The sequence below is a fragment of the Seriola aureovittata genome, chromosome 15, assembly GCF_021018895.1.
Source record: "Seriola aureovittata isolate HTS-2021-v1 ecotype China chromosome 15, ASM2101889v1, whole genome shotgun sequence".
NCBI classification, from domain to species: Eukaryota; Metazoa; Chordata; class Actinopteri; order Carangiformes; family Carangidae; genus Seriola; species Seriola aureovittata.
The window spans coordinates 14,187,565-14,214,553 of record NC_079378.1 but is presented as its reverse complement, the minus strand read 5'-3'; the positions used below and the strand labels follow the sequence as shown (position 1 = coordinate 14,214,553).

The window sequence follows — 26,989 nt, the reverse complement described above, 5'->3', positions numbered from 1 at the left end:
TAAGAAGTCATTTCCTCCAACTTTTTTCCCCCTTGAGCAACATATACTTTACTGTTTTTTCTCTTTCAATGACATCAATGACTTCAATCACTCTGTCCTGATTTACTGAGACTACTTGTAAGTTCTTCTACAATCACAGCTGTTTATGCAGGAGTATAACAGCCTCGTACGGGCCGTCAGCTAATACAGAAAAACTACGCTCAGACAGCCGAAAGACCCCATGTGATAAATTGAATGGCATCGGTACACCGTCGCCTCCACCACACAGAGCGCAGATAGGGGAGCTGAGACACAACATGAATTATTCTTGTTAATAAAAATTCATGAACATGTGTCTGTGGATGTGTTTGCTTGTGCTTTTATGAGTGTGTTCTGTGTGCGTGCAGCCGCAGTATTTATAGTGTATTATCAATGCTTATCTCTCAGTAGGAGGCTTCCAGAAGAGAAATTGATGACCAAAAAAAAAAAAAAAAAATTAATAATAGAATAGAATCAGGCTTATACAGATGTTTTGGCAACTATTTATTCAACAATTTCCATTTCATACATGAGAACGAACCTCTAAATTAAATATAATAAACCCCACAGATAATGGGAGAAAAACACCTCCATTATGGTGCTATATATCGAATCAAGCCCTCTCAGTACAGCTTGATATGAAACCCCTTATGTCACCAAGGTACATCAGAAGCTGAACTAACGTGTCTAGCTCTAATCCTGATCTTTACTGTGGATATCTTGTATTCAGTGAGTGATAGTGCGTCACAACTCCTTCAATCTAAAGACTGATATACATAAAGATGTGTGTTGCTACAAGAAAAACAAGAGGACAAAAGCATTGAACTGCTTACATACCATAAGCTAAAATTAGACAACATTGTGTAGAAACACAACTATCATTATTGAAACTCATGATTATTTGCAGCATATTTCTAAATCTCAGTATTTCAAGTCAGTGATCATATCAAAAAACAGCTTCTTAAGTCTAATATCCCAATGACAGCGAGTTGACAGAATTACTGAAGAATCACTGGATAATTTTATTAACATCGTGATAGTCTTAAACTCAACAAATACATGGTGACAGCATACAGGGGCTAGCAGAGTGAGAAGTGCTCACAAGTTCCCCCTTTTAAGACAGAAAAACAAACAAATTAAAAAAAAAAAAAAATCTCTGAATGAAAAATATTCCTGAGATGCAAAACAAAAGAAAGAGATATAATGAAAAAACAAAACAAAACAAAACAAAAATAAAAAAAACATTACTATATGAGATTGTGTCACATGTTGTTGTCATCACTGTGACAGCATTGAGATTGGGCTGTTTGATTCTAGTGTCAATATTGCAGAGGAACACAGTAGTGCGCTAAAGCCAAACTGTACAGCAAAGACATATGAAGGGTCAGAGGAGACAGGACTGGACTGGGCCATGTCATGCTATCATCACTGCTGTGGTAAACAAAACCATGAGTTAAAACAAAATGTAAACCAACACCAGGTTAAAAAAAAAAGGAAGAATTTTAGATATATATTATGACTCAAAGTGGCCATTTCTTTCATATTCATCCCTTTACAATTAGGGATTCAGAGTTGATATTTTTAGTTGGTATGGGCCTCTAATTTCCTGAGACTTGGGACAAGCGCTTAAAACGCTATAGCGCAGACTTGGGGAGGAACGCACGGTGAAGTGCGTGTGCCCCAACTGACTGCAGTGTTTTGTGACCAGATGTGCTCCAGGGGGAGTGCACTGTGGTGAAAAGTCTGCAGCAGGATGAATACACAATGCGGCATCAGCCAAGTGGAGTTTGGACAAGCTTCAATAATCACCAATCACACGAGCTCGTCTCATCCCTCTTTGAAAGCAGCAGACAGGCAGGAGCAAGCTGGAGGTGCAAGGCACAACACACGTATGCATCCGAGGGTGTTCTGATGTCCCTTTTTTAATCTGAATCTATATAATTTTATATGATAATGATGTCAGTGCACTTAGTCAACACTGACAGTAGCTTGAAGTATAATAAAGTTTTTATTTTTTTTATTTTTATTGTCTTTTGCCTGGAGCACACATGTATGATCCCTTCAGCTGAAACACAATGATCCTAGAATCTGCTGCTTGAATCACATTAAAAGATGTATTTTATATGTATTTAAATCTGTTTTAGATTAAATCTGCATTAGATTAAAAAAGGTAGTTAACAGAGAAAGAGGCAAAAAGTCAACACACATAGAGGGTTTTTTTTTTTTGTCATTTTGTACAGGTCTGTATCTGCCCTCAACAACATGAAAAATGTTCACAAAATTGTATGCAATTTTATGCCAAAATTACCGCCAGTATGCACTGCTTAATCTGCAGGAACACATAACCTCAGCTGCATCACTCCCTCCTTCAGTCAAAGAAAGTGGCTTCATTTGGAGCCAGGAAATGACCAAACAGAGACGAGTCTAAAGAACAACAAGAATGCCACTGTGACGACGTCAGTGCCATCACTGTCTTGCCGCCAGGATGAAATTAGAGGCCCATGATGTTGTGGATATTAACTGAACCGATATACATATAGGAGAGCAAGGAGGCAACAAGTTTAAAGCTTAGTTTCAACCAACAATAACAAAGAAAGACGACTTGTAACTGACCCCAAGATGTAACACAGCTACAGTTGATTCTATCACAGTAAAATAGTGCATGATGGTATGTGCCAGGCTGTTAAAATAACAAATTAAAAAAGATTCAGGTTTGGTCTAACTATTATAAAAAGCCATTTGCAACAAATTAGCTCATTACTGTCATGTCCAAAAACAAATATTTACATGTGGTTTTCAGAACAAACAAACAAAAAAAAAATCAAACAAAAAATAAACACATTTCACCACTTACTAAAAAATACCCATCAAATTAGTCAGAGTGCATAATTCAGTAAATGGCACCTGTTTCATTTCTAATGAAAACACCAACTCATCACTGCAGACCTGGTTATTTATGAGTGTCGATTAAATATAAAACAGCCTGTTTCTCTGTCTTCAGAATCAACAAATCCACCGGACCACTCTCTTATTTCACACACAGATGTAAAGCAACTGAAAATGTGAATTTAAGACACAGTGAAAAGAAGTAGATAGAAAAAAAAAACAAAAAAAAAAAACATTACATCATTGTGATTAATAGAGGGTTTGTTAAGACAAGAACCAGTCCAGAACACTTTAGTCAGGATCTACTGAAGGTTTGTGGTGAGGCTGAAGTTACACCTGTAAATGGTGTATTGACTGAAGTGCACAAAAATAAAAAAAACTGTGGCAAAACATCTGCATTAAAAAAAAAATCCAAAATTCAGTGGTGACAGGCATCAATCAAATGATTCCCAACTTGTGATTCACTCCAGCACTACTTGAGTTATAGCACATGGAGAAAGACCTTACTTGCTGACCTCATTTGCATAATGTTGTAAATTGGCCACTGAATTGGAGACAGCTGGGCCCACTATTTTATTGCCCTTGGTAATATTTTGCTCCCATTTAGCAGATTAGTGCCTTGCCTTTAAGTCTTTCATTTCAGAGGCCACGGCGCTTATTACTCTTTCACAGGAGAGTAAATCAGCACAAATTCCTGCAAACTGATGAAAGACGAATGGCTGGGACATATGAAAAGAAGTTGTTTACTGGGATATGTTACGTCTGTCTCGGTGTGTGAAACTTTCTTTGCCTCCTACATAAACGTGATGTTTCTTTCAATTCCAATTTGCATTTTAAGGATTTGGCGAATACAGATGCACATTTTCTCCTGTTTCTGTGGACAAAAGGCCACTGGACAGGACACCCTTTTTTTTTTTTTTTTTCATCACATTTGTTTCACTGAATTTTTTCTGTTTTTTTCTTTTTTGTCAATCATATTGTCTACAACACCAAATCCTTTAGATGTGTAGCACCGAAGAGCATGCCACAAACACAAGAAGCCACTGTTCTCCAAAGTAACACATATACTTCATTGTGGTTCTCTCTTAAATAACTTCAGTTCAAATGAATTAATCATGATAAAGAACCAAACAAAAACATGCTAATGTGTATTACCAAAGTTTAGTTCTCACACATTATATACATGCCTTGTGCCAAAACAAAATACATTTGTTTAAAAGATTTCCAATAAGGATTATGCAATGAAAAATGATAAAAAGTAAATAGATAAGGTGGCTAATATACAAATTTGAAGGAGTAACGGGAATCCAGAATTTAACAGCAATTTTCACAATTAACCACATTTTAGCAGACACAATATACAGCAGGGAGCTTAGAACCATTTAAACCAAAAAATATTAGAAACATTTTTTTTTTCAATAAAAAAACATGATTCAGTTTACATTTTCAAAAAGATGCACTGTATTTTTCTTCTAGAATTGACTCAAAGACAGCCTTGTCTTCTTCCCACTACCCATTTGAATAGAAGAACCATTCCCAGGGTGAACTAGTTGTTGGCAAAGGAACACGGTTACTCATTTAGACATTTTTGTGCTTCTCTTTTGTCTTAAGTTAGAAGTTTTAGAAAGGAGGCCCCTGCAGATCTATGACCCAGCGCTCATACACTATTTCCCTTTTTTAATCTTTTTTTTTTTTCCTTTTTTTCTTTTTGCTTGAAGACCCCATGAAATGAAAATCAAAATACAGTTCATGGAGAACGACTCTGACAAAAGTGAAATAAGAAAAGCAGTTCTGCAGTTTGAGAGGTGGCCGTGGATGATTAGTTGGTGATTTCTGCACTTTAACTAAATTGTTAGAAACTAGTTCAACAGAAATTTAAAAATGACGATACAAAGGAAAAAACTAAATGGATATAGTCAAACTGATGTTTTCACTATTTGTATTGAGCTATTATATGATTGGTTGCTTATCCAAGAGACAGTAAATGAACAGAAATTTGTATACAAACCACTATGGAAAGCTGCCTGGACCTCAAGTTTACAAGAGGTATCAATCAAAATGACATTACTGAAAGGAAAGGAAAATTTATTTGACACTAAAATTCCTGTACATACCAGAACTGTGTACTTCTTCTTCTTCTTCTTTTTTTTTTCAGCCCGTATTAACTCCTAATGGTTTATTTTACATTTCACAGGGTCTTTCAGCCTTAAAATGATTTCAACATGACATAAACATAAACAAAATTTTTCAAAGAGAAAAAGCTAAACTCACTTCAGTACAATTTATACAGCTTTTAGAGAGAGGAGATCGACTCTTTCTGTACACCTGAACCCTTTATGTGAAGAACAAACTACTGTAAGCTGTCAAGAGGACATTGAAGGTGTTGGCGTTTTGCTAAACTGCAGCCTGGACAGTGCAGGAATATACAGACGAAAAGTACATAGGGACAGCAGATTTAGCAAATGGTTTTATATAACTGATTGAGTTCATTTGATGGAATGCTTCATCTAGCATCTTTCATATATTTTTGGTGTGTGTTCTCTGTTCTAAACAATACCACATTACCCTTTATTACCCCTACCCTAATAATGAAAATCATATTATACACTTATCTGACAAATCTTGCTACAGTGTTACACAAAACCTTCATCTTATCTTACAAGGGTCAACTGTTTAATTACAAGTGTATTTAGAGGGGACGGAGTTGGGGGAGGTGGAGCATCTAAAAGTACCGTATTCAGTGTGATAGACATGTATAAGGCGTAAACAGCAAAGATCTTCGTTCAAATAATAATAATTAAAAAAAAGAAAGACGCAATGCATAATCAAAAGCTGTGAGCTAAGCAATGAAATGATGGTCCAGGTAACCATCTACAAAGCATTTACATTGCTACTGACAGACGATACATGAAGGCATTGACAGAAGTTCAATGGCGTCTGTATTTTTAGGCACCGTGTTGATGTGAGTTATGATATGTGTTTGTGGACGTGTTTGAACAAAGGGGATATAGTATGTGTTTGGGCGTCTGCTTGGAGGGGAAACAGGAGAGAAGACGGACAAGGGGTGTCATGTAAGAAGCAGTCATGGTAGATACACAGATTTCCAGGAATTCATGTCAAAGATGAGGAAAAGTATGACAAAAGAGAACCACTTCAGCAGCAAGCTGCCTGTGAAAACTGGCTGCCAAAAACAAGAAGAAAAAAAAGAAAGAAAGTAAGAAAGGACAAAATGTAAATGATAGAAATGGGCTCAACAAAAAGGCAATAACAGGAAAACACTTGGGGAACTTCTCTGTCTGTGGACTGCCTGCGGGTTCCTCGTGGTCACGATGGGGGCAGTGGTCAGAGGTGGAGAAGAAAAGAGGGAGACAGCAAGAGAGAAAAAGAGATACAGAGACTGAAAGAGGAAGGGGGGGGGGGGGGGCTGCACAGCTCCCCCTGCAGTCTAAATGAAGTATTCTTTCTTTTCTTCTGCGTGTGCATGGTTGCCCTCAGCGTTGATGATGGCTGTGTCGGCGTCGGGCGCATCGTCCGCTCCTTTGGCTTCGTTTGTCAAGTATGTTCCTGAGGAAACGCAAAAACAAATCTATATCAAGGAAAACAAATACTGAGCAGCCCTGCGTGGCTGTTGCTGCCTGAGGCGCAAAACACATCTGAAGACAACATCAGCAATGCTACATTATTCATATACACAGTGATGAGAAGCCAGGATAGTGCAGGATATGTAAATACAGGAAAGAGTAGGTGTGTAAAACCCTGCATCAACAAACACCTTTGGTGTTCTCAGTAGTGGCAGTAAAGGCTTCAAATTGTGCCTCCAAATAACATGATGCAGTTCTCTCAGTATAAGAAATCAATTTTGTAGCATCAGTGTTGGAAACTGACCATTAACGTTGAACCCCAGGCTCTTTTTGCTCATTGCTGTCTCTCTTTTCTCTCTTTTTTTAGCAGAGTTGATAAATGTTTAAGCCAAGTGTTACTTTGAGAATAAGTTTGGCTGCTCAGAAACGCCATCAAATCAAATCAATATGCATGTGAGTCGTACTATACTATGCTGCTGGGACTCTCTGGGCCTTAGAAATGTCAAAAAACACATGAATACTTCTACATGAACAAAGTTAATATATCTTTTGGGTGGATAAAAATGCCCTACATTTCACTTTCCTTAGTACTTTGGGGGATGTAAAGAGGAAGTTTATCACCATAGGCTGTGTCTGAAATCACTCACTACTCACTATATAGTCCACTATATAGTCCACTATATTGTGAGTTCGCCATTTTGTAGTGTTGTCCAAATATATAATGACAATTATTATACCATATATGGTGGACTCATAGTATCCCACAATACATCATGTAAAGTATTGTACAACCGATGGTCACTAGCCAAGTAATATACACCATCATGCATTGCACTCTTGCTGATAGACAGAGAAACTGACCCGATAGTGTCCGAAAATGTTTTTCCATTTAATGGATCAGCTCACAGTATAATCATCTACTTAGACGTCCCTGGATAGTGAGTAGGGAGAATGAGTGAGTGATTTCGGACACAACCATGGATTCAGTGAGTTGAGAAGAAGATGAGAAGATGAGAGCCACAACTTGCTCTAATTTTCTTTTGGCCTATATTTGTTTATATTTTTGGAAAACTGACACCATTAAAAGTAATAACCAAATTAGCTATTATCAGTTTCCGTTTGATGAATGTACCCATGGATGTACAGACAACTTGGTGATTCTCAGGTGAGCTCCAGAACAACAAAAGGGGCGTTTCTCTGACTTCTATGTGGATTTGTGGACATTTATTTTTGTGATGGATAAAATAATAACATCTTCAGAAAGTTCAGGTTCCACTGAATCTGAAAAAAATATGTATCATGTCTGCATGTTCAGATTTGACTGAGTTATGACTCTATGAATAAGCAAAATTTGACCCAAAATGCAACAATCATTGAAAAAAAGTAGAAATAATAACTCAATGAATGCTGTGTATACACTAGTGGCATCACACTGTGTGTCGTACATCAAATGCACATGTCCATCAATGCCTCTTATGTGTGCTGGACTTAGGCCTTCTTCTCCACTGCAGGTGTGTCATACTTGGCAACATGGGAATTGGGGAAGGACTCTGATGTCTAATGGGACAAGTACGACACACTCCGCTAGTTCCATGAGCCATGAGAGACTCAGGTCTGGTCCACTGTGGTTTTACCTTTATGCCTGGCCAGGTATCTTCCCAGAACAATGATTAAACACAAGGTGACAAAGACCACTACAGCCACCACTCCTCCGATCAAGGCATGGTCAGTGCCGTGCTGCCCCAGAGCGTTGGGATCTGAGGGAAGACAGAGAGAGAAACAAAGAGAGCAGATGATGGCGTCGCCTGGTGCGAGGGCAGAGTCACAGCGAGAGGCAGACAATACAAAACAGCGAGAAGGAAAGGGAAGATTATTCCCAGCTCGTTCCTGATCTAATGATTGTTCTGAGCTGCTGTCATTCCTCCCTCCTCTCACATCATGCAGTCAGAGCAGAGCTGCCTGGCTCTCTTAGAATAATAAGAGGGAAAAAGAGAGAGGAAGAGAGACAGATACCACACTGAAACAAAGAGCAGCTACAGGCAGAGACACATTCACCCTGCAAAATGAAGGAAAAGAGAAAATGAAAGAAGGACTCAAAAAAAAATTGAATAATTCAGGACCCCCCCCCCCCCCCACTGCACCCCCCATCCCTCTTCCCCCACTGTGCCGCAGGAGTCCCCAACATGCAAACCAGGGCAGCAGAGGAAGGGTAGTACACAGTAAATAAATCATCACACCAAAAAAAAAGTAAAAAAAGCAAAGATCAATCTTTTTCTGTTTCTTGGCGAGGAAAGATTGTTGTTAGGAAAATGAATTAGGTGTTAGAGAGTTGCTACAGGTCCGTAACTGTTGAGAAAGCAGTAGAAAAGACAGGAAAGACTCTGCATGATTAGCTTGTTCACGCCTTATGCAAAAACCCATATGAGGTTACCAATTTTGTCAACAATACCTTATTTCCTTTATTCACATTAGTCACTTCCTTTTTTTTTTCCAACAAAGTCTGACTTTTAGGTTCCTCAAGGTAAGAGTAAGGACGTGACACTGACAGTGTACCGACCCGCTGTAGGTGAATCTAAAAAAAGTTGACAGCGACAGCAATGGGGGAGATGGGTAACGGAATAGCCTGTATTATTCATATCAGTCCATGACACCTGAGAAATTAGCACTCATCTCATTATCCTCCTCTGAGTGCCAGGGCATGCCATATACAACCCTGTCACTTTGTGTGTGTATGTGGGCTCATGATAGCTTAAATATGGCAATGTCAGAGCAGGGTGAGCGGTGATAGAAGGGCGGTTTAGACATACAGCACACGTCGCATATTGACGTGTTTTCTCTTCAGTATTCTCCTTTTCTTTCAGAGTCCGCCCATGTGGCCAAATTGAACAGCTGGCTTGCTCTCGCCCCATAACGCTCCACGGTCTGAGTGACCAGGCCGTCACACTTCACCGCTTCCAAGTGGACAAATACACACTCATGCCGACACATGCGCTCACACACACACACACACAGACAGACACAGACGTGCGGAGCGTGGTTTCACTGCGCTGCGGTTCTGCTTGGTCAGTGGAGCAGAGAGTAGAGGAATGTTCCCCCGGCGCGGCCCAGCAGGGCGAGGACTCAGGCGTTTAGTTACACACATGGCTGTGTCTCTTCACCTCTGTCTGTCAGTATAGTGAGTGGTTTTCACTATCATACACACTCGCTGTCGGACTGCTGCACTTCACTTCAGCTGTTACAACCCAGTGCAGGCACAAACAAGCCATGACCATACAGTTGTATGTCTGCCTGTTGAGGACTACACACTTTGGCCATGCAATATGCTGGTGTCATGTCCAAGTGGTCAGGCTGTGAGCCAAATCCCTAGACGCTTCTAGAACATGCTGTCTGATCGCACTGCTACTGCATCGCTGTTGACCTTAAAGGAACACTCCGCTGAAAATCTCTCTTCTGAGTAGAATTGAGAGGATTATAGCTTGTGCCTTAATGGAGGATAACCACTGACGGCAGTTTGTATAGTTTACAGCGGTGACCTCAAGTTATGGCAAAAAATATGTCAAAAGTATCAATGCATCCTGTAGGATAATCCTCCTTTTGGCTGGACCACAACTGCACGGCCAGCCCTATAATCGCAAATGTCGCTGACTGGCTGACCGACTGACTGACTGACTGACTGACTGAATGATAATATTTCCACCACTGGTCTGTCGAGCCGCAGTCCTCCGAGCCGCTCTTGTTTTCCCGGCTAATGGGGAACTGCAGGGAAGAGGAGGAGGAGCACTTCCAATACACTGAGCCTCACCTTCATTAAAGCAAATAAACTACATTCATTACATGTAACATTATTACTAAAGGAGGCAGAGGAATAACTAAACATAAGACGCACTGAGCAGAGAGAGCAGGAGAAAGAGAGGGAGAGAGAGAAGTCACTGGTTATGAGGCTTCATACTAACCGCTATGACCCAGTCTGTATATCAAACAGAGGGAGTTAGACATAAAGACCTGCCCCTAATAAAAGTCTGTTACGTTCTGGAGTTATAAATGAAGGCTAAACTATTGTGGATCTCAGACGGAGGCTGTGCTCTGTTTGAGAGGCAAAATAAAAAATAAAGTCCATTTCAGACTTAGTCCTTGCCCTCGTGGGGCCTGGGTTCAAGTCTGGACTGTGGCAATTTGCTGCGTGTCATCCCCTTTCTCTCACTATGACTGTAATAAAGGCATTAATTAGCCTTAAAAAATAACTTAGTAGGATAGTCTGTCTCCTAACTTTCTCTCTGAGTGATAATTTCTTAGGCTGCAATCACAGCTCAGTCTTTTTCTTTAATTTATGTGTTTGGTGGTCTTTGTCAGACGACATCGCAGTTATAAAATCAGGATTTGACCTTAGGTGGTCCAGCCATATACTAGGTTTTGACCTAGTCTTGTTCACTGTTGATTTGCATGTTCAGTATGTTTCAAACACTCATAGATTGCCACCAACTTTGCTAAAAAAAACCCAATATATGCAATTAATTCCTCATAGCTCCAAAGCTCCACCATATATTTAATGATTTACTGGAAAAGTAGCAATTTTCTTCCACAAACTCAGCATACAGATCAATGACAGGGAAGCTGATTATGCTTCAGTAGTGGTTTGAGATATTTTGATGCATTGTTGTTTTGTAGCTACTACCAAGCTGACAACTCAAGTCGCAAGTCGTCTTAACAATTTAATGGGGAACTGCACCGATCTTACGGTAAGGGACTGCATATACTGCATAGGTTAAAAAAAAAGTTGTCTAAAGCCTTTTGCAGCGACAGAGAGAGCTACTCCAAGTCTGATAAATCGGCTCAAGGGATGTCATTCATGAAGCAATGGGAGCCTGTGACATAAGGTCGTCATAATTTACAACCTGTGAATACAATAAAATATGAGAGCCTCCGCCTTGAGGTGCAAAACATGGTTTATGTATTGTGTTCATATGCATTCTGTTCTAGTCCACTGCTACTCGCGGAGGGAAAAAAAATACAGCAAGGGTGTACAAAGACACACTGAGAAAGGAAATGAAAAAATAGAGATTAATGGACAGGAAATGGCTGAAACTTCAGTTGGAGCAAGACGGAAAAGGAAAGACGACAAAGAGGAGAGGGATATAGAGTGGAGGGTTATACATTTTTATGGCTCTAGAACACATTATCTTTTAATAAGGGCACATACATTCTTCTCTGTGTGATTTAATATGAGAGCGTCGCAGAGCAAACTCCTCTTTTAATATTTATAACACTCTCCTTGTCGCCTGGCCTTGCGAATTGGGCTTGTTTAATAAGTTAAAGGGGTTCAGGGCTTCTGTGAGCAACTACTTGACCGGTCTGGAGCAAAAGTGTTACTCTCAAACTGCCCCACTAACTCCTCATCTGATCCGTTTCACTGAAGCTGGCTCCATATGGAGTAACTGTCAAAGGATATGTGACAGCAATATGGTGTGGATTTTCAAGAATGCTTACTGGATGGAAATGAAAAGAATGGATTGAATGACATTCTGCAAAGAATGCCAAGTATACTATACATTAAAATAAAAGTATGTGTGATGGCCGCTGTGCAACGATTCACTGTTCCTGGCTGAAATGTGACTAAACTAAACAATCGTTAGTCCTCGATCGGTCCGAAAAAGTTGGTACACAGAGTTGGAAACTACACAGCCTAATTCCTGCAAAATCATACATGACACAACCTGACCATGACCATTCCTACATAAATGTGAATGGGAAATCTATTAACTGACTTGTTTAGCTGCTTCGGAAATCAACTTATTGGATGTCTGTATTTAACATGTGCCCTTATTTCGTTCTTCTAATGCCATATTTTCTCTCAAGTGTCTGAAGAACTTCAGAGGAGAAGTTTCCCATCCTGTGAAGTATTGTTACAGCAATTCTTGGGCCTGACTGTACACCACCCTCTGTACTGCCTTTCATCTAAAGCCATCTTTTAAATTAACAATTTCAACTGATCAGACGCAGTGTCCTTGAATCAAATCAGCATGCTAGTCAAATGCTATTTACATACTGTAGCTTAACATACATTTCTGCCTCTCTTGCTCTTCCCCTCCTGGTATTACATTCTTTAATATTAAAATTCATGCCCTACAGGCATCTTTTTCTTCTTTTGGATTATGCCCTTTTCCTCTCTCAATCTCAGATATTGCTCTGTGAAGCAATGGTTCCAGTTGCTCAGATCAATAAAGCAGCAGCTAGCTTAAGCATGGGCTTATAGCACTGCAGTGTCCTTGTGTCTGTGCTGTGGGTCAGGGAATCTTTGAGTGTGTGTGTGTGTGTGTGTGTGTGTGTGTGTGTGTGTGTGTGTGTGTGTGTGAGCGAGAGAGAGAGAGAGAGAGAGAGAGTACATCATTACTCTTCAATAGACAATATTAGTTTGAGTTAATATGAAGTCAGATTTTTACATGCATGAGAAACACAGAGAAAATCTTTGGAAGCCCTGGAAACTAAGGGGTGACTTTTACAGACTTTTTTTTTTAGCAGCTATTATGAAATTTATTGCTTTATTACCAGATTATTATTCCTACATAAGATATAGCCTTGTAACCTGACAAAGAATCCGACCAAAACAAAACATAAACAACCATAAAAACCTGTCTACAACAAAGAAATGAACTCTTTACACCTTGCATGCAAGGGTTTCTATAATTTTATGTTTTTTTTTTTTTTATGAAAACAATGTGCCCAGCAATAGCTTTTTTATTTGAAAACCCTTCACATTACATCATTAAATGCAAAGCATAAAGACTCTGCATTAATTCCACTGCAGTGTTGGTAAGTTAAAGTCAGAGACACAAAAGAAAAGTGCCTCTAAAGAGAGAGAGACGGTGAGAAGTGCCTGAAGACTTCGCTTGTTCGATGAGTCAATTATGCTTTTTGGCTGAGACTGGAAACTCACCAATCTGCATCTAATGCTAGCTCTACTGCCAAGACAAGAGAGTCCCTGGAGGCTGTAGCAGAGGGCTGAAAGACACATACGTGCATACACCTCCGAGTACATGCACCGATGCATGTGAGAGTTAGAAAGACAAGTTACCAAGGCACATGTGTGTGTGTTTGCGTGTGTGTCTGTGTGTCCTTGCACATTATTGCTTGCTGGGTCAGAGTGGATTAATTAGATTCTGAAAACAAATTATTTCTGCTAATCATTCAATAAAGCCCACAAGTAGACTTGGACGCTATCTTGAATATTCAACCACCTCTTCCCTCTTCCCAGAATGAAAAGAAATTGTGGTCAGCAGGGTAACAGCATGAAGTTATAAGCAAAGCAAGATAATTAATCATATGAATTCATTAAGTCACATGCAAGAATCACTCTATCAAAGCGGCCCTATGTTCTGCAAAATCCACAACCACTTCAAAACAGCAATAAAGTACAACAAAGGAAGAAGCGGGGAGATAACATCATTTCTACACCTGTGGTGACTTAATCAAGACTGTGTCGCTGTGGCTTTTCAGATATATTTTTCTGTCATAACCCACATTATGCTGCTGGTTAGCTTGGGGAGAACTGCATTGTGTGAGCCAACTGCAGAACAAGAGCAGCAGAGACAGTAGCCCACACAGAAGCAAGTGATGCTGGAGGAGGCAGGTTGCCACCACAACAATCCCCAGAGGGAGACAAGCAGAGAAAAAATGAATAAAGGATTGAATAAAACTTCATGTCAACAAGTGAAAATTAGACTTGCATTGTGCGTTTCTGTGTGTGTGTGTGTGTGTGTGTGTGTTCATGTGCATGTATGTGTGTGCCTCTTGAAGATTGCTGAAAGTATCCTCTGCCATTGAGATTTAATGAATAGAAGGGCTATTACATGTAATTCATAACACTAGCCCCAGGATCTAATGATTTCTTTTTTTTTCTGTTCTACACTTTATTCCAAATTGTTGCTATAATTCTTCCCCAAAGCGAGTTAATGTGACAGGTCATCAATAAGCTTAGCCTGCAATAAGTGGAAAGACCTTTGCATTATGTTTTAATTTCTCCTGTGCTCCTCAGCTTTATGGTGTAAAGAGGGGAGAGTGGATGGGAAAATGGAGAGAAGATGGTCGGCACTGTTCAATATTTAAGCCCCCCCACCCCAGGGGGATGCTGCAACCCGACCTTTCTGCTTTAAACACAGCAACCAACCAGCTGCCCTGTACACTTGCCCTCAAGAAAATATGTCTTTCGCTCATCACATGGCCTAACCTCCACCCTCCATTTAAAACAAGATCAATAGCAATGGAATAAAGCAGTTATGAATCCCTCCAAGGAATGAAAATTGTCCCTTCGCTTATTGAGTTTTCACAAAAGGTTTGTCCATGGCCTAAAGCAGCTTGAATAGGTGAATGCGGGGTTAAAGACATAAGACATTACCTGTGGTGTGCCCTTCATTTGCAACTGTTATTTATGACTGATTTGTTGAAATTTCAACAGGCTACCAAATTTTTTAAAACATAAAATGAAGAGGATTGAGTCTCAATTGTGTCTGTTTTGATACAACCTTTTAACTTATTCATTATCTGCTGCAAGTTTTCTGTTATTTCTATTTATTTCTAACATTGATTCTTAAAAACCAAGTATATAACTATCCAAAAACAGTGAATACTAGATGAAGCAATTCCCAGCACTTTCATCCTGTTGGATAACTCAATTGGGCTGCAACTCTGATTGAGACAAATGAACAGCTTAAACCCTTGTGATTTTTACAGTAACAAAATCACTTTACCGAAAGGATGTGATTTCCCGCTGTTCTGCTTTCAACTCTCAGATATCTTAAACTATCTTCAGAGGTAAATAAAAAAAAAAAAGGTTTTGCATGTTGTTGTTTACAGCAGAAGTTTGATTTGCAAAGGAAATCCTCAGGTATGTCGCTACTAACTTAAAAATAGTGGGCTGCTGCTTGTGATGACGGTTGGATGTTTTAGCTGGCTCAAGTCTCAGGTTGAGAGCTGTCCTGTTTTAATGTTACTATTCATATGCAGCTTTTTTTGGCCAATACTCACTTGAAAAAGGAGAAAGCTTAGACTAATCCCAACTTTTGAACCCTGACCAATCCCTTGCCTCCACTCTTGAATTCTCCTCAAGTGTGTCATCACTGCTATCAACTTCAAGAGGAGAGGAAAGATCCTTTGTATTTTTCCCTTTGGTGTACTAACCAGAAAAAAACATTATGTTTATGCGTTACCATGGTAACCACCACTGTTCCCCACTGACAGTTAAAGCCTCAGGTAGCAACCATATATCTGGTATCAATTTAAGACAATTTAGCGATATCTTCCAATACTGTACACTTTGATTAAGAGTCTGAAGGTTTCTGCATTTCTTTACTTTTATCTTCAGGATAGATGGATATTTTTTTTTTTTTTTTTTAGTTTTTCTCTCTTCTCCACAGGCAGAGACAGTAGGCATGAATAATTGCTATCTTCTTGCCAGTGAGCCCTTTTTCTGCGGCAATATCAGGCTACAGGCGCTGGGGTTGGCCGTACGAATGCTGATTATGAGAAGTGAATAGTAAATATTTTAAACACCAAAGGAAACCCTTGTTCATGATTCAACCTTTCAGCTTCGCAAGGTCACAGCTAATCAGCGAGCCATGAAAAAGCATTTGGCACATTTGAGAGGAATCAGAGGCAGTGGGGGGAGGAGAACGTGTGTATGTGCGTGCATGTGCTCGTAGAAGGGTTGGGGGGGGGGGGGGGGGGGTCTGATGACATTGCGTAGACCTCTGATACTTAGCGAAAGAGTTATTATAGCCATTAAGGCTGGCTGGGCTACTGAAGCAGTGTGTGTGTTGGGCATACCTGCCAGCACTTCATTAATAAAGTGAATCACAGACTGCGGTTATACATCAGTCCTGCCATTATACAGTACGGATGAAAAACAAGAGGAATCTCGCGCATAACTGGGCACTAGCTACACTGCAAAGGTCAGCAACAGCTAGAATTAAAGGAACGGGTTACTGTCAAATTTACATGTCCCATTAGAACCACTGAGTCTACAATATGAAATATTTATCCCTACAAAGGTGAATAAATGCTTCCATTTATTGTATTAGCCACCTAATGTATACTTACTGTCACCATGTCAGCAAAATCAAAATCATAAAAAACTCTTATTGTGAAATTATACTGAAAAATACCTTCACATTTCATATCTTACAAACACATTTAGGTAAATACAGAACATCAAATCCTTTTAGTACTGAGAAGAAAACAACTCATTGCTACCTACAGAAAGTGGGAGCAGTTGTTTTCTCAGTCTTGATTCCGTGGGATGGTATCTTGTTGGTGAATTTAAGGCTATTTCTTTCTTCTTTTTTTAAAGTTATTTTTTGAGGCTTTTTAGATAGGAAAGTTGGGGAGAGAGGGAGGGATTTCCACCCGGGCTGCTGCGGTAAGGACTAAGCCAAAATGGTACGTGCTCTACCGGATGAGCCACCGAGGCGCCCCGAGGCTATTTCTTTTTAACATATCTGAAAACAAATGAAAAGCACAAAAACCAACACTTACAGCATCTGGACCTCAATCCTCTCTCAACTCATTCAGATTTTTCCCACCCAGAAAAAATTAAAAATATAAAAATAATAATAATAATAGTAAATTTTTTTAGCTGCCCAAAGCTTAGTAAAATAACCATTTAGGTTCGCAGCTATAACCAACTATAACCAACCTATTTTCAATATTACAGGAAACCAAATCTAAATTTATTCTAATAAACATTAAGGTTATTTAAGTCTGAATTAATACAACATCCCGTTTGTTTAGATCCAGATTTGTAGCAAATATAGCTAACACGGCTTATTAAGATCACGGCCAAGTAGACCTCACTCTTGACCAATTATTACTAATATGTTAACAGTAAAGACCTGGGAGATTTTGGACACTCATGATCTTAGAATAAAAATAGTCAAAAGCACTTGGTTTTTATCAAAACAGTGGTTGGTGATTATGTATTTTCTCCCCAGACTGTTTCTTGTTGAAAGATGCATAAGCCTTTGTTGTCACAGTCTTGTGCTGTTTGGAAACATCCGTTATGAATAGTAAGATGCAAGAACACAGCAGAACAGAGGAGGATGCACGTGAAAGATCATCACGCATATAATATGCTAATATTCTGCATACAGGCTCTATTGCTAAACCTACAGTGTGTATTTCCTCTTCCAGACAACTTTATTAAAAAGACAAAACGTCACGGGGATGGTGCAGCTCCACAGTTGTTTGCTTTCATCCAGAGCCTGTGAAAAGACCTGGTAATAAATCAAGTAGACACATGAAAGAAGATAGTGTAGTATCCTGTGACTGGGGACGCAGTGAAGGAGTCTGATATTTAGATTCCCTGAAGATACACTGAGAGACTCAGCTCCTCTTGTGTCTCTGCGCTACACAAACAGGCATCAGAGAAGAACTGAGACACACTGATGAGGAATATCCAACGTGTGGAAGCCTGTTATCAAACAGGGTCTTCAGAGAGATGTGAGGTTAGAAGAGACAAAGTGGGTGAGGGAAATTTGAAACAAAAGCTTAGAGTTAAAATAAAACTAAGCAAAGGTAGAAGGGGATTTGAGGCTCCTGAAGGACTTTAAAGATGGTAATTTAGAGAAAGCAGCGGTGATGAGAGGAAATTATTCTGAATGAATGGGACCGCAGAGCACCATGAAGTTGAGTGGAATGGAGAGAGGGAGCAAAAAAGCAGAGACAAGACAGAAGGTAAAGTCGACTACATCTATATGATGAGAGAACGGACACATGCACGAACATGAATGAAGCTTCTCGGCTGCTCGGCTAAGTAACGCATTTGAAGCTGAATTAGAGGTGTTGAGTCAAAGGCTGTTTGTCAAACCATGATCCAGATGATGCATGAGTGAACAAGCTCCTTTGCATACAGCCGAACGCAGCACATTGGCAGACTTTGATTGACATATCACTCTGCTGTAGGAGACATGGAGCCATGTCAGCATTATTGTCATAATGTTGCTGCGTGGAAAGAGACTAGGCCGACTGAAATTCAACCAAACAATGGTCATTTTCATACCTTTGTGTGATTAAGTGTGCAACTAAGTCACACAGAGGCTTTTGAAATGTCCTGAAAGTAACATTGATATTTTACCAATTCCCGTCCAACTGCTAATATAACTAATAATCATTAAAAAAAAAAAAAAAAGGAAGACCAACTGTTCACTCTGGATTATTAAGGGAGATCTTAAATTAATGATGTAAGATCACATAACGATTACATACATACGGATATCCTTTGGAGATAAAGACTCAGGAGCTAGAGCATCTTTACCTCCCTAGAGGTTTGTGATATCCATTCGGTGTATTTACGTCTGCATATTTGGATCAAAGTGATGCAAAAGCATCCTTTTTCCCAGCTATGTCCTCTAGTTCCTCCTGAAGGATCCTGATGCTCTCACATGTCAGGTGGAATATGTAATCCAACCAGCATAGTCTGGATCTACCTCAAGGATCTCCTCCCAGTTGAATGTGCCAAATAGCCTCCACAGAGAGGCTTATCATGTTGACATCTTGGTCTCTTCTTCTTCTTCTTCATGGAAACTAGCTCCTTTAAATGCAGAGCCAGATACTTCCAGAGGAGGACATCTCCATCAGATTCTTAAACCAGCTCAACTGACTGACAATGGGGATTGATGTCAGCCATTAGAATGCACAGTCTCAACCTTTCGGGCACTACTCAGAGCTAGGGAGTTTTGGTGGATGGCTGGCTGCAAAGATAGACTAGTAAATCAAAAGCATCATGCGATAGAGGACAACACAATATGCATTATTGGCACGAAGCTGATATGTTATCACGAGGTCATCAAAATGGACACTTAGCACTCAATCGAACAGAACTAGTGACAAGCTACAACTTTTATGCTGCCTCTCTTTCAGTGTGCTTGGATTGCTCATAACAACGACCCTAGCACATGTATTCCCACAATGCACCCAGTAAGACACCACAGGAGACACAGACACAAGCCTTTTTCAAGTCCTCCCATTTCCATGCATGAGTGGAGGTGCAAACTCCCATGAACCCTGCAGAAGGCTATCCTTGCCAGAGCAAAGTGCCAGTCCGCTGTTTAACAACCAAGACGGAATCTACATTGTCCCTTCTGAAATCTGAGTCGTCCTTGCAGAACCCTGGCACGAACTTTACTGGGAAGGATGCGCAGTGCAATATCCCAGTAAAACACCTCCAGACCACCCACACATCTGCAAGCCCGTAGGTGCTGTCCCCCGACCTCCACGCAACACCGGAGAGGCACGTCAACCGAGATAACCAAACAACAATTTCGCCATCTCAGTAATCCCGTCCATCTGGCACCTTATGACTGCAGGGTGTTTTGACCACCTCTGTGACCTACATCAGAAGGAAGGGTAAGGGCTCGCGCTTCCAGCTCTGCCTCCACTGTGTCGACAGTTGCTGATTTGGTGAGACATTATCACTATTATGGGTGGGGGTTTGGTGTCCAGAAAACATGCTTTGTGTGGTTGGCATTAGCGCTGCAGGACGATGATGGCAATTGAATTTACACTGCATATCAGGGATTTTCAAGCTTAAATCCATAACCATAACTCTTGGCATTTCATTAGGCTCTGCGGGGATAAGAGATGCTTGAAATTTGGGATAGCCTCAGCATTTTATGCCTCTCCCACTTCTTTTTCAGCCTCATTATAGATGACATCCCACTATTCATATTTTATAGTATAATGCTGAAAGGATTATAACAACAGCATTCACACTAATCAGAAACCCATTCTGTAAAAAACACAGACCGAGTGTCTTAGCAGTAAAATGTCCATGCGGCAGCTACTATGACAACTCTCCTTCTAAGTCAGAATTCTCTAAGATTTAACACGGCATTAGGAGTCATGATGAGACATCTCCAGTGGCCAGACATTTTCAGTTGGACATGACATTTGCTTCTTTGAGGTTTCAGGCCACAGAAGTACTGAAGTCTTTGAAATACCAAGGGGACAGTGGATGGGGCATTTGAACAGCTAGACTCCTTTTGAATACAATGACCTGGAGTGTGTCTTAAAGTCAAATATGAATAACGCCCCTTGATGTGATAACACAAAACAAGTGAATTTCAATAGACATGTAAGTCAACATGCACTGAAAAGTCAGTTTACAGTCCTGAAGGGGTAAAAAGAGAAACAAAAAGGTAGAAGAACACAGTATCAGAGGAGAGGAAACAATTGTGTCCCAGGAAGTACGTTTGGTATTGGGCGTTTTTGGGCGTTTTCTTTTTTTTTCCCAGTTGTCAGTGTCTACATGTCTCAGTGCGTCCACATGAGACAGGCACGCCGACGCTTGAGGCAGTGAAGTAGCTGAGAGAGAAGACATGAAAGTGAGAGGGAAGCGGGAATATACAGTGGCATGCTGAGGAGGATGTGGAGACGCGAGGGGCAGTACTGTACCTCTGTTGCCAGTGACTGTGGGGTCTGAGGCGTGGGTGCCTAATAGTGCAGTAGGATCTGGAGGGATGGGATGTAGGGGGGGAGTGGTGGATGGAGGCAAGGTGGTGGGGGCTTCTGGCGGAAGGGATAGACAGACACATGTACACAAAAATAATACAAGAACAACAAAAACAACAACAACAACAACAACAAAAAAGAATTCACATGGGGGGAGTTAGATACTTTAAAAGAGCAACACAAACTGGTTAAAGGCAAAATAATACATTGTGACAGGAAACACAAAAAAGAGCAAAATTTCTCACTAATTCAGGAGAATTTTGTGGACTCTGATAAATCGATGTATCTTGCAACTAAATATTTTGTTGTGTTAGTGGATGAACCTTAAACGACCTGCAGAGCAGCTGCTGAGTTAAGCCTCAAATTAAGATTGACCTAATGATTCTCTTCGGTCAGTGGCACCATGTGTTGGGTCATTATCATAGTTCTGTTTTATAATTGTTATATATAAATACTGTATATGCTGCACAGAGTATATAGTATGGACTGTATAGAGAGTGAAGGTGAGAATTGATAAATAACAAATGTCCATCAAGGAAATTACAGGGATAATGATGTCTATAATCTGACTTTTTCCACATGTGTGTGAGTAGCCCGTCGGCATGTCGTAGGAAAAGTGCAAAATCTTTAGTCATGAGATCATGAGATATGTACTTAAAGTGTAATGTAATGTTGGCTGATGTCCGTGAAGACAGATCCTGCTCGGCGGAACCTCTCAGGGGAGAAAATTGGATTACACCAAATTATGACGGTAATTTGACAAATGATCTCGTGCCAATTATCAGTGAGTGTTTGCAAGGGTGATTTCAGGAAAAGTTAGCCAAGCCCTCATCGCCATGCTCTGTTTTTGACTCCTCACTACAGGATTATGGTTAAAGTGCTTTAAGCAAGGCAGTGTTTCTTACTGAAACGCAGTGTGACAAAGTTAATGAGGTTAGACTACCACCTTGGCTTTTATGTTTATGTCACTCTGCTTTTTATAGCGAGCTAGAGGCTTTTAATTGGCTGAGGTACTCCTTCTCAGGGCCGACTGTCCTGCGCGTCTCGGTGACATTTCAGCCTCACTGTGAATCACTAAGCAGCTAAGTGCATGTCTTGGGGAGAGAGGGAAAATGTCTCCTCTTTGGAGGGGAACCATTAAAAAGGTATTTTCCAAGAATTATGGCAGCAATTGTGAAAGGCTAAAAGGTGTGCTAATCACTAATGAAGGGTAGGAACAGACTGGGTGCCATTTCAAAAGAACAAGTAATGAATCTGGATGGGAATCTTTGACCCTCCCATACCCAATTGCCTTTTTTTTGTGGCGTAGAATTCATCTGTTTAATAACATCACTGTCACTATGTGCATTGGTTATTCTTGTTGTTACACTGGGCTGGCATTTGAAGGAATTGTTAGGTGCATGCAGACACCTTGGCATGTGGGACAAGCACACAAATTAAACCTTCCTAAACTATGCACTGCAATTAGGTGAGGGGTTAGTGGGGAATTGGATAGGAAGTGCAGAATCTCAGAGACAGAGCATGTGATGAAAATTTTAAGGTTTAATTAATAAGAGGCATATTTGAGTGGAGCAATAAATGATTAAAGTGATCCTAATCAATATGCTGCTGTGTCCTTTTTTAATTATGATAATTTAACCAGCATGAGGATCAGATTCAGACATGGGCAGGCAACACTTAAACCTGCCCGTCCCTGCCAACTGTATGTGAATTCTGCTTCACACAGATTTGAATTTCAAGGAAAAATAAGGCAAAAAAAATCATTCCTCAGTGCTGACCTGTTCTGTGGCTATGAATGCAAATAATTGTAACATAGTAATTTATTTAAGTACCACATTAGTAATGGAACTGTGAACATTGATATAACTGTATTTGGAAAACTAAGAAGTTTGTATTTTATCATATGCCTCTCTACAGTAGCTACTGTGTGTGATGAGTAATAAAATTAAAGATCTGGGAGTCTTTTCTTTTGTAATCAACACTTATGCCTCCACCTTAAGGGGTGTGGAGAGCTGACATTGTTCTGTTCAAGCTTATGTTATACATTCTGTATGCACGTGACTGCAAGGTTGCACAGTAGGACTGAGCGATATGCAAAATAAAAATCATATTGTGATTATTTTGGCAGATATTGTGATTTTGATACGAGTCGCAATTTTTGTGGGAACGGAAATTTTTGCATTTCATTTTCACTGGAGAAAAAAAAATATAAAAATGATGACGATGTCATTTTTTTTGCTGGGTTTTGTACTAGACACGCATGTTCCCTTACGTCTGGATAATACGATTCATCGGCCGGGGCATCTCTGTAACACCACAATGCTTCATTCGTGGTATGTGGTGACACATTTTACCGTTACAAAAAAACTAAATAAAACAAAACAAAAAAACAAACAAAACAAAACAAAAAAACTGCGGGTCCTGAGATTTGGATAAGATTTGCAATTTTCGATAATATTTCCAGTCCACATGAAGTAGATTTTATCATCTGTGTTCAGGAAGGAATGTGTGGACTGTCTGTGCTCAAGCCAAACTTCACGACTGTGCAAACAATTACCATTTATTATGTTGTTTAGCATTTAATATTTTAACATCCCTGCCTCCACCAGAGGTTTTCACCCGTTTCTGTGGCCTTGGCTACAGCCACTTCACGAACTCCTGATAGTAACACCCTTCATCGGCTCCACATCTTGTTATTACTGTAATCTCATCAAGGAGAATTCATGAACAATTTAGAAATCACTCTGGCTGTGGCAAAGCATAGCTGTTGACACTTGAGAGGTTTATTTTCTCATGTTTTTCATTAGATTAGGTCCGCTTTTAAATAAGAGAGCAAATGAAACACCCCCGTGAGGGCGCATGTTATAATAATACTAATGTAATATTTTATTGATCCACTCAGGGAAACTCCCTTTTGCCTCCAGTTTTATTGTCTCTCCAGCCAAAATCTACCTGCCTTTTTGTCCCTCGTCACACACCGTCTGAGCTCAGAAACACAGAGGGAAAATAGATGTGCCACTGTTCTGCCCCTTTTTTTTTTAAAGCATTATTACTTAATGCCAAGAGACAAATGGCAGTGGAGAAACGGAAGAGAGGAAGAGCTATCTGTTTTCCCTGACACTGAGTCCCTTTATCCTCCACCTCCTCTGGCGTTACTAGGAATTACTTATCCTTCCTCGTGATATTCCTGACAACGCAGCACTAAATTCTGCCTCCCTCACACATTTCCCTCCCAGTGTGTGTGTGTGTGTGTGTGTGTGAGGAGGATCTGGGACGCAGGTTTATTTAAGGAAAGGCGTTGGTGGCATTTTTGTCACCTGAGGCCCTTATTCTCCCAGAGAGAGATGGCACCACTAATCACTCTTAGCACTGATATAGTATGCAGATCAGGAGGTATTATAATCCTGCTTTTTGCAATGGAGTTGTTGCGATTCACACTATTTCTATGTAGCATTACTGTGTCCAAGGCATCCTCGTGCAGCTTTTCTTTCTCTGACACATCCTTCATCTCTCTGTGGTGTCAAATAACCTATGAAGAGTTCTCTCTGTTTTCTTTAACTTGTGAAACACGACTGCCCACATATCAGCCTTCCCTCTGAACTCACCGTAGACGTAGAGTACATATTCAGCTTGGCTGGTCCCTAGGTGGTTGGTGGCTTCGCAGCGGTAGGTGCCATTGTCTGTCTTGTTGAGTGAAGTAAAGGTGAGCTCCCTCCCCTCTACAATCATCCGGTCCAGGTCAGGAAGTTCACCCCCGTCCTTTGTCCACATCACAGGATCTGGCCTGGGAGGTAAGAGGATTTGAAAGAGAAACAAGGCGTGCTACATTTACCTGTCTGAAGCATTAAAAGGCTGACATCGACTAATACGAAATTTTAAAGGACTTACGAAGGGTTTCCTTTGGACACACACTCCAGCTTTAAGTACTGACCCTCCTGAGGAATTGCAAGGGAGTGGATGATCTCCACACGAGGAGGATCTAGGACGGACAGAGAGGATCACATGATTATCTCAATATTGATGTGTCGTGATGTTATGATTTACTTAATATTCAAAAGAGAACGGAAAGAAAGCCATGAGGCAAAACGGGTCATCCCATTGAGTTAGATGTTTTTCTTGAAAAAAAAAAAAAAATATATATATATATATAAAATCAAATATAATCATTTAAGAAATCACCCTGTGACAAATTTTGATAAAATATATAATGAAAAAGAACTGTGATTAATGATATAATTACAAGATTATTATCACAAATTATACACAGCACATGGAGATCTTCATGGATGATAAATGATTACGTTTTCATCCAATATCAGCTTGATGAAAATGCAGGTAAATGTCATGTAAAAAAAGGTAACCACTGCTACTAATGTTGCTCTTATTAGGTTGACCGGCAGCTAACAGGCTGTCGGCAGACCGCTCAGGATACTTCCTCTTTCATGTATCTTTCCTTTTCTCTTACAGCGCGTCCACGTGTGCACTGTGTGTGTGTGTGCATGAGTGTGTGTGTGTGCATGAGTGTGTGTGTGTGCGTGTCTTTGTGTGTACACTCACAGTGGACCTCCAGCACTTCGGTGGCCTGCTGTGTTGTCTGTGTGAGTGCCACATGGTCCACTCTGCAGGTGTAGGCCACTCCATCATCATTTCTGTCCACTCGCAGGTTCAGAGAGCTCCGCACTGTAAATGTCTTCCCGCTCGCATTCACCTCTTTGGCACCTTTGGAGAGAGTCGCATAATGTCACAGATGCAGCACATTTATCTAGCAAGGTATGATGGCCACAACTCATCAACATGATGCTCCTGTGTTCAGCACCGCTTAAGCCCCACTTTACAGCAGCTGCCAGACTCCACTGGGGTCTTCTATACTTATAGACAAGGGCCTATAATGCAAACCAACAAGCACCTAAATGGAAATTTCACAGTATCTTTACACTGATACTGTTTATGCCTTCATTATAATGCACAATTCTGAAATTTACCACAGTTGAGTATTGATGCTCAGCTCTTACTGAGCATCAACACTTGTAGGAGCACTGATTCAAAAAAAAAGAAAAGAAAAAAAGAGTCCAATACTGCATGTGGAAGACAGACTGAAACCACACCCACAACTCTTACTCACTGTCCTCAAATTACAAGCACTTTAACGCCATAGTCGCCAAATCCAACCACCAAGAAACCAGCTGATTCGGTTGTGAATCGCAACCGTGGACGCATCAGGTAAGAAGTAAACCAGAGAACTGCAACTGTTAAAGAGGATATTTTTCCCACCATTAATGCTTTGTGAAATTCCTCTGTTGTCTGTGTACCTCAGCACGCGTCTTCATCACATGTCTCCCTGGGTGGTGCTTTGGTATATCTGCCTGGCCGTCTCCGGTCAGCGCTCTAACAGAAGCCAGCTCGCTCACCTCCATGTTTTGGGACTCTTTGGACGTAATGCGTGTAATTTACACTGTGGGCGTTTCTAACCACCTACCATCTCTGCCTGTGGCTTCGCCGCCACTCTCACACGACGTCTAAATACCACCAAACACTTTCACGCACTTCAGTTCTCCCTCCGATCCTCCTATCTGACAACCATCTCGCTGGGACAAAAACATTACAAGGGCCAATCACACATTTGGCAATAACTTTAATCAGCCTTGTAGCAAAGTATCATTATGCACAGTCATCTCCATCTGTACAATCTGCTCTCAGGGCTATCCCTGGAACACCTGCCTTCTAATCCAAACCAAACAGCTGATCCGCCTCTCTGTGCCCATCAACATCCCCAGTCACTGCCAAAGCAGTGGAGAACTCCTGCAACCAGGCTTTCTCAAATTATCTGCCCGATGCCCCTGAAATTTGGCAAACTCCTCGATCACATCATTTCGCTTTTGGCTTCCTTTGCCTCACCAATGGTACAGGCCTTAGATAAGCCAAATGTGTTTCATAAAAGTGTCATGAGCAGCCCTCGTGACACCGCATTAGTGTCTTCGAAATCTTATGGGCTTGAATTAAATCTTCAG

The 26,989-nt window shown here is 40.5% G+C and overlaps 1 protein-coding gene across 4 annotated transcripts in view; it reads right to left on the bottom strand.

The window, feature by feature from the left end:
• Nucleotides 1-507: 507 nt before the first annotated feature.
• Nucleotides 508-26,989, bottom strand: part of cadm2a (cell adhesion molecule 2a) — a 206,174-nt gene continuing 179,692 nt past the window's right edge. For 2 of the 4 annotated variants that reach the window (XM_056396986.1, XM_056396988.1), the window contains 6 exons: nucleotides 25,539-25,700; nucleotides 24,870-24,960; nucleotides 24,587-24,765; nucleotides 20,925-21,038; nucleotides 8,120-8,242; nucleotides 508-6,468 (listed from right to left, as the gene is read on the bottom strand). In XM_056396986.1, coding sequence (XP_056252961.1) covers nucleotides 6,350-6,468; nucleotides 8,120-8,242; nucleotides 20,925-21,038; nucleotides 24,587-24,765; nucleotides 24,870-24,960; nucleotides 25,539-25,700 — 788 coding nt within the window. In that variant the 3' untranslated portion in view covers nucleotides 508-6,349. The remainder of the gene's footprint in view (nucleotides 6,469-8,119; nucleotides 8,243-20,924; nucleotides 21,039-24,586; nucleotides 24,766-24,869; nucleotides 24,961-25,538; nucleotides 25,701-26,989) is intronic. The other 2 variants (XM_056396987.1, XM_056396989.1) reach the window with 2 other exon arrangements.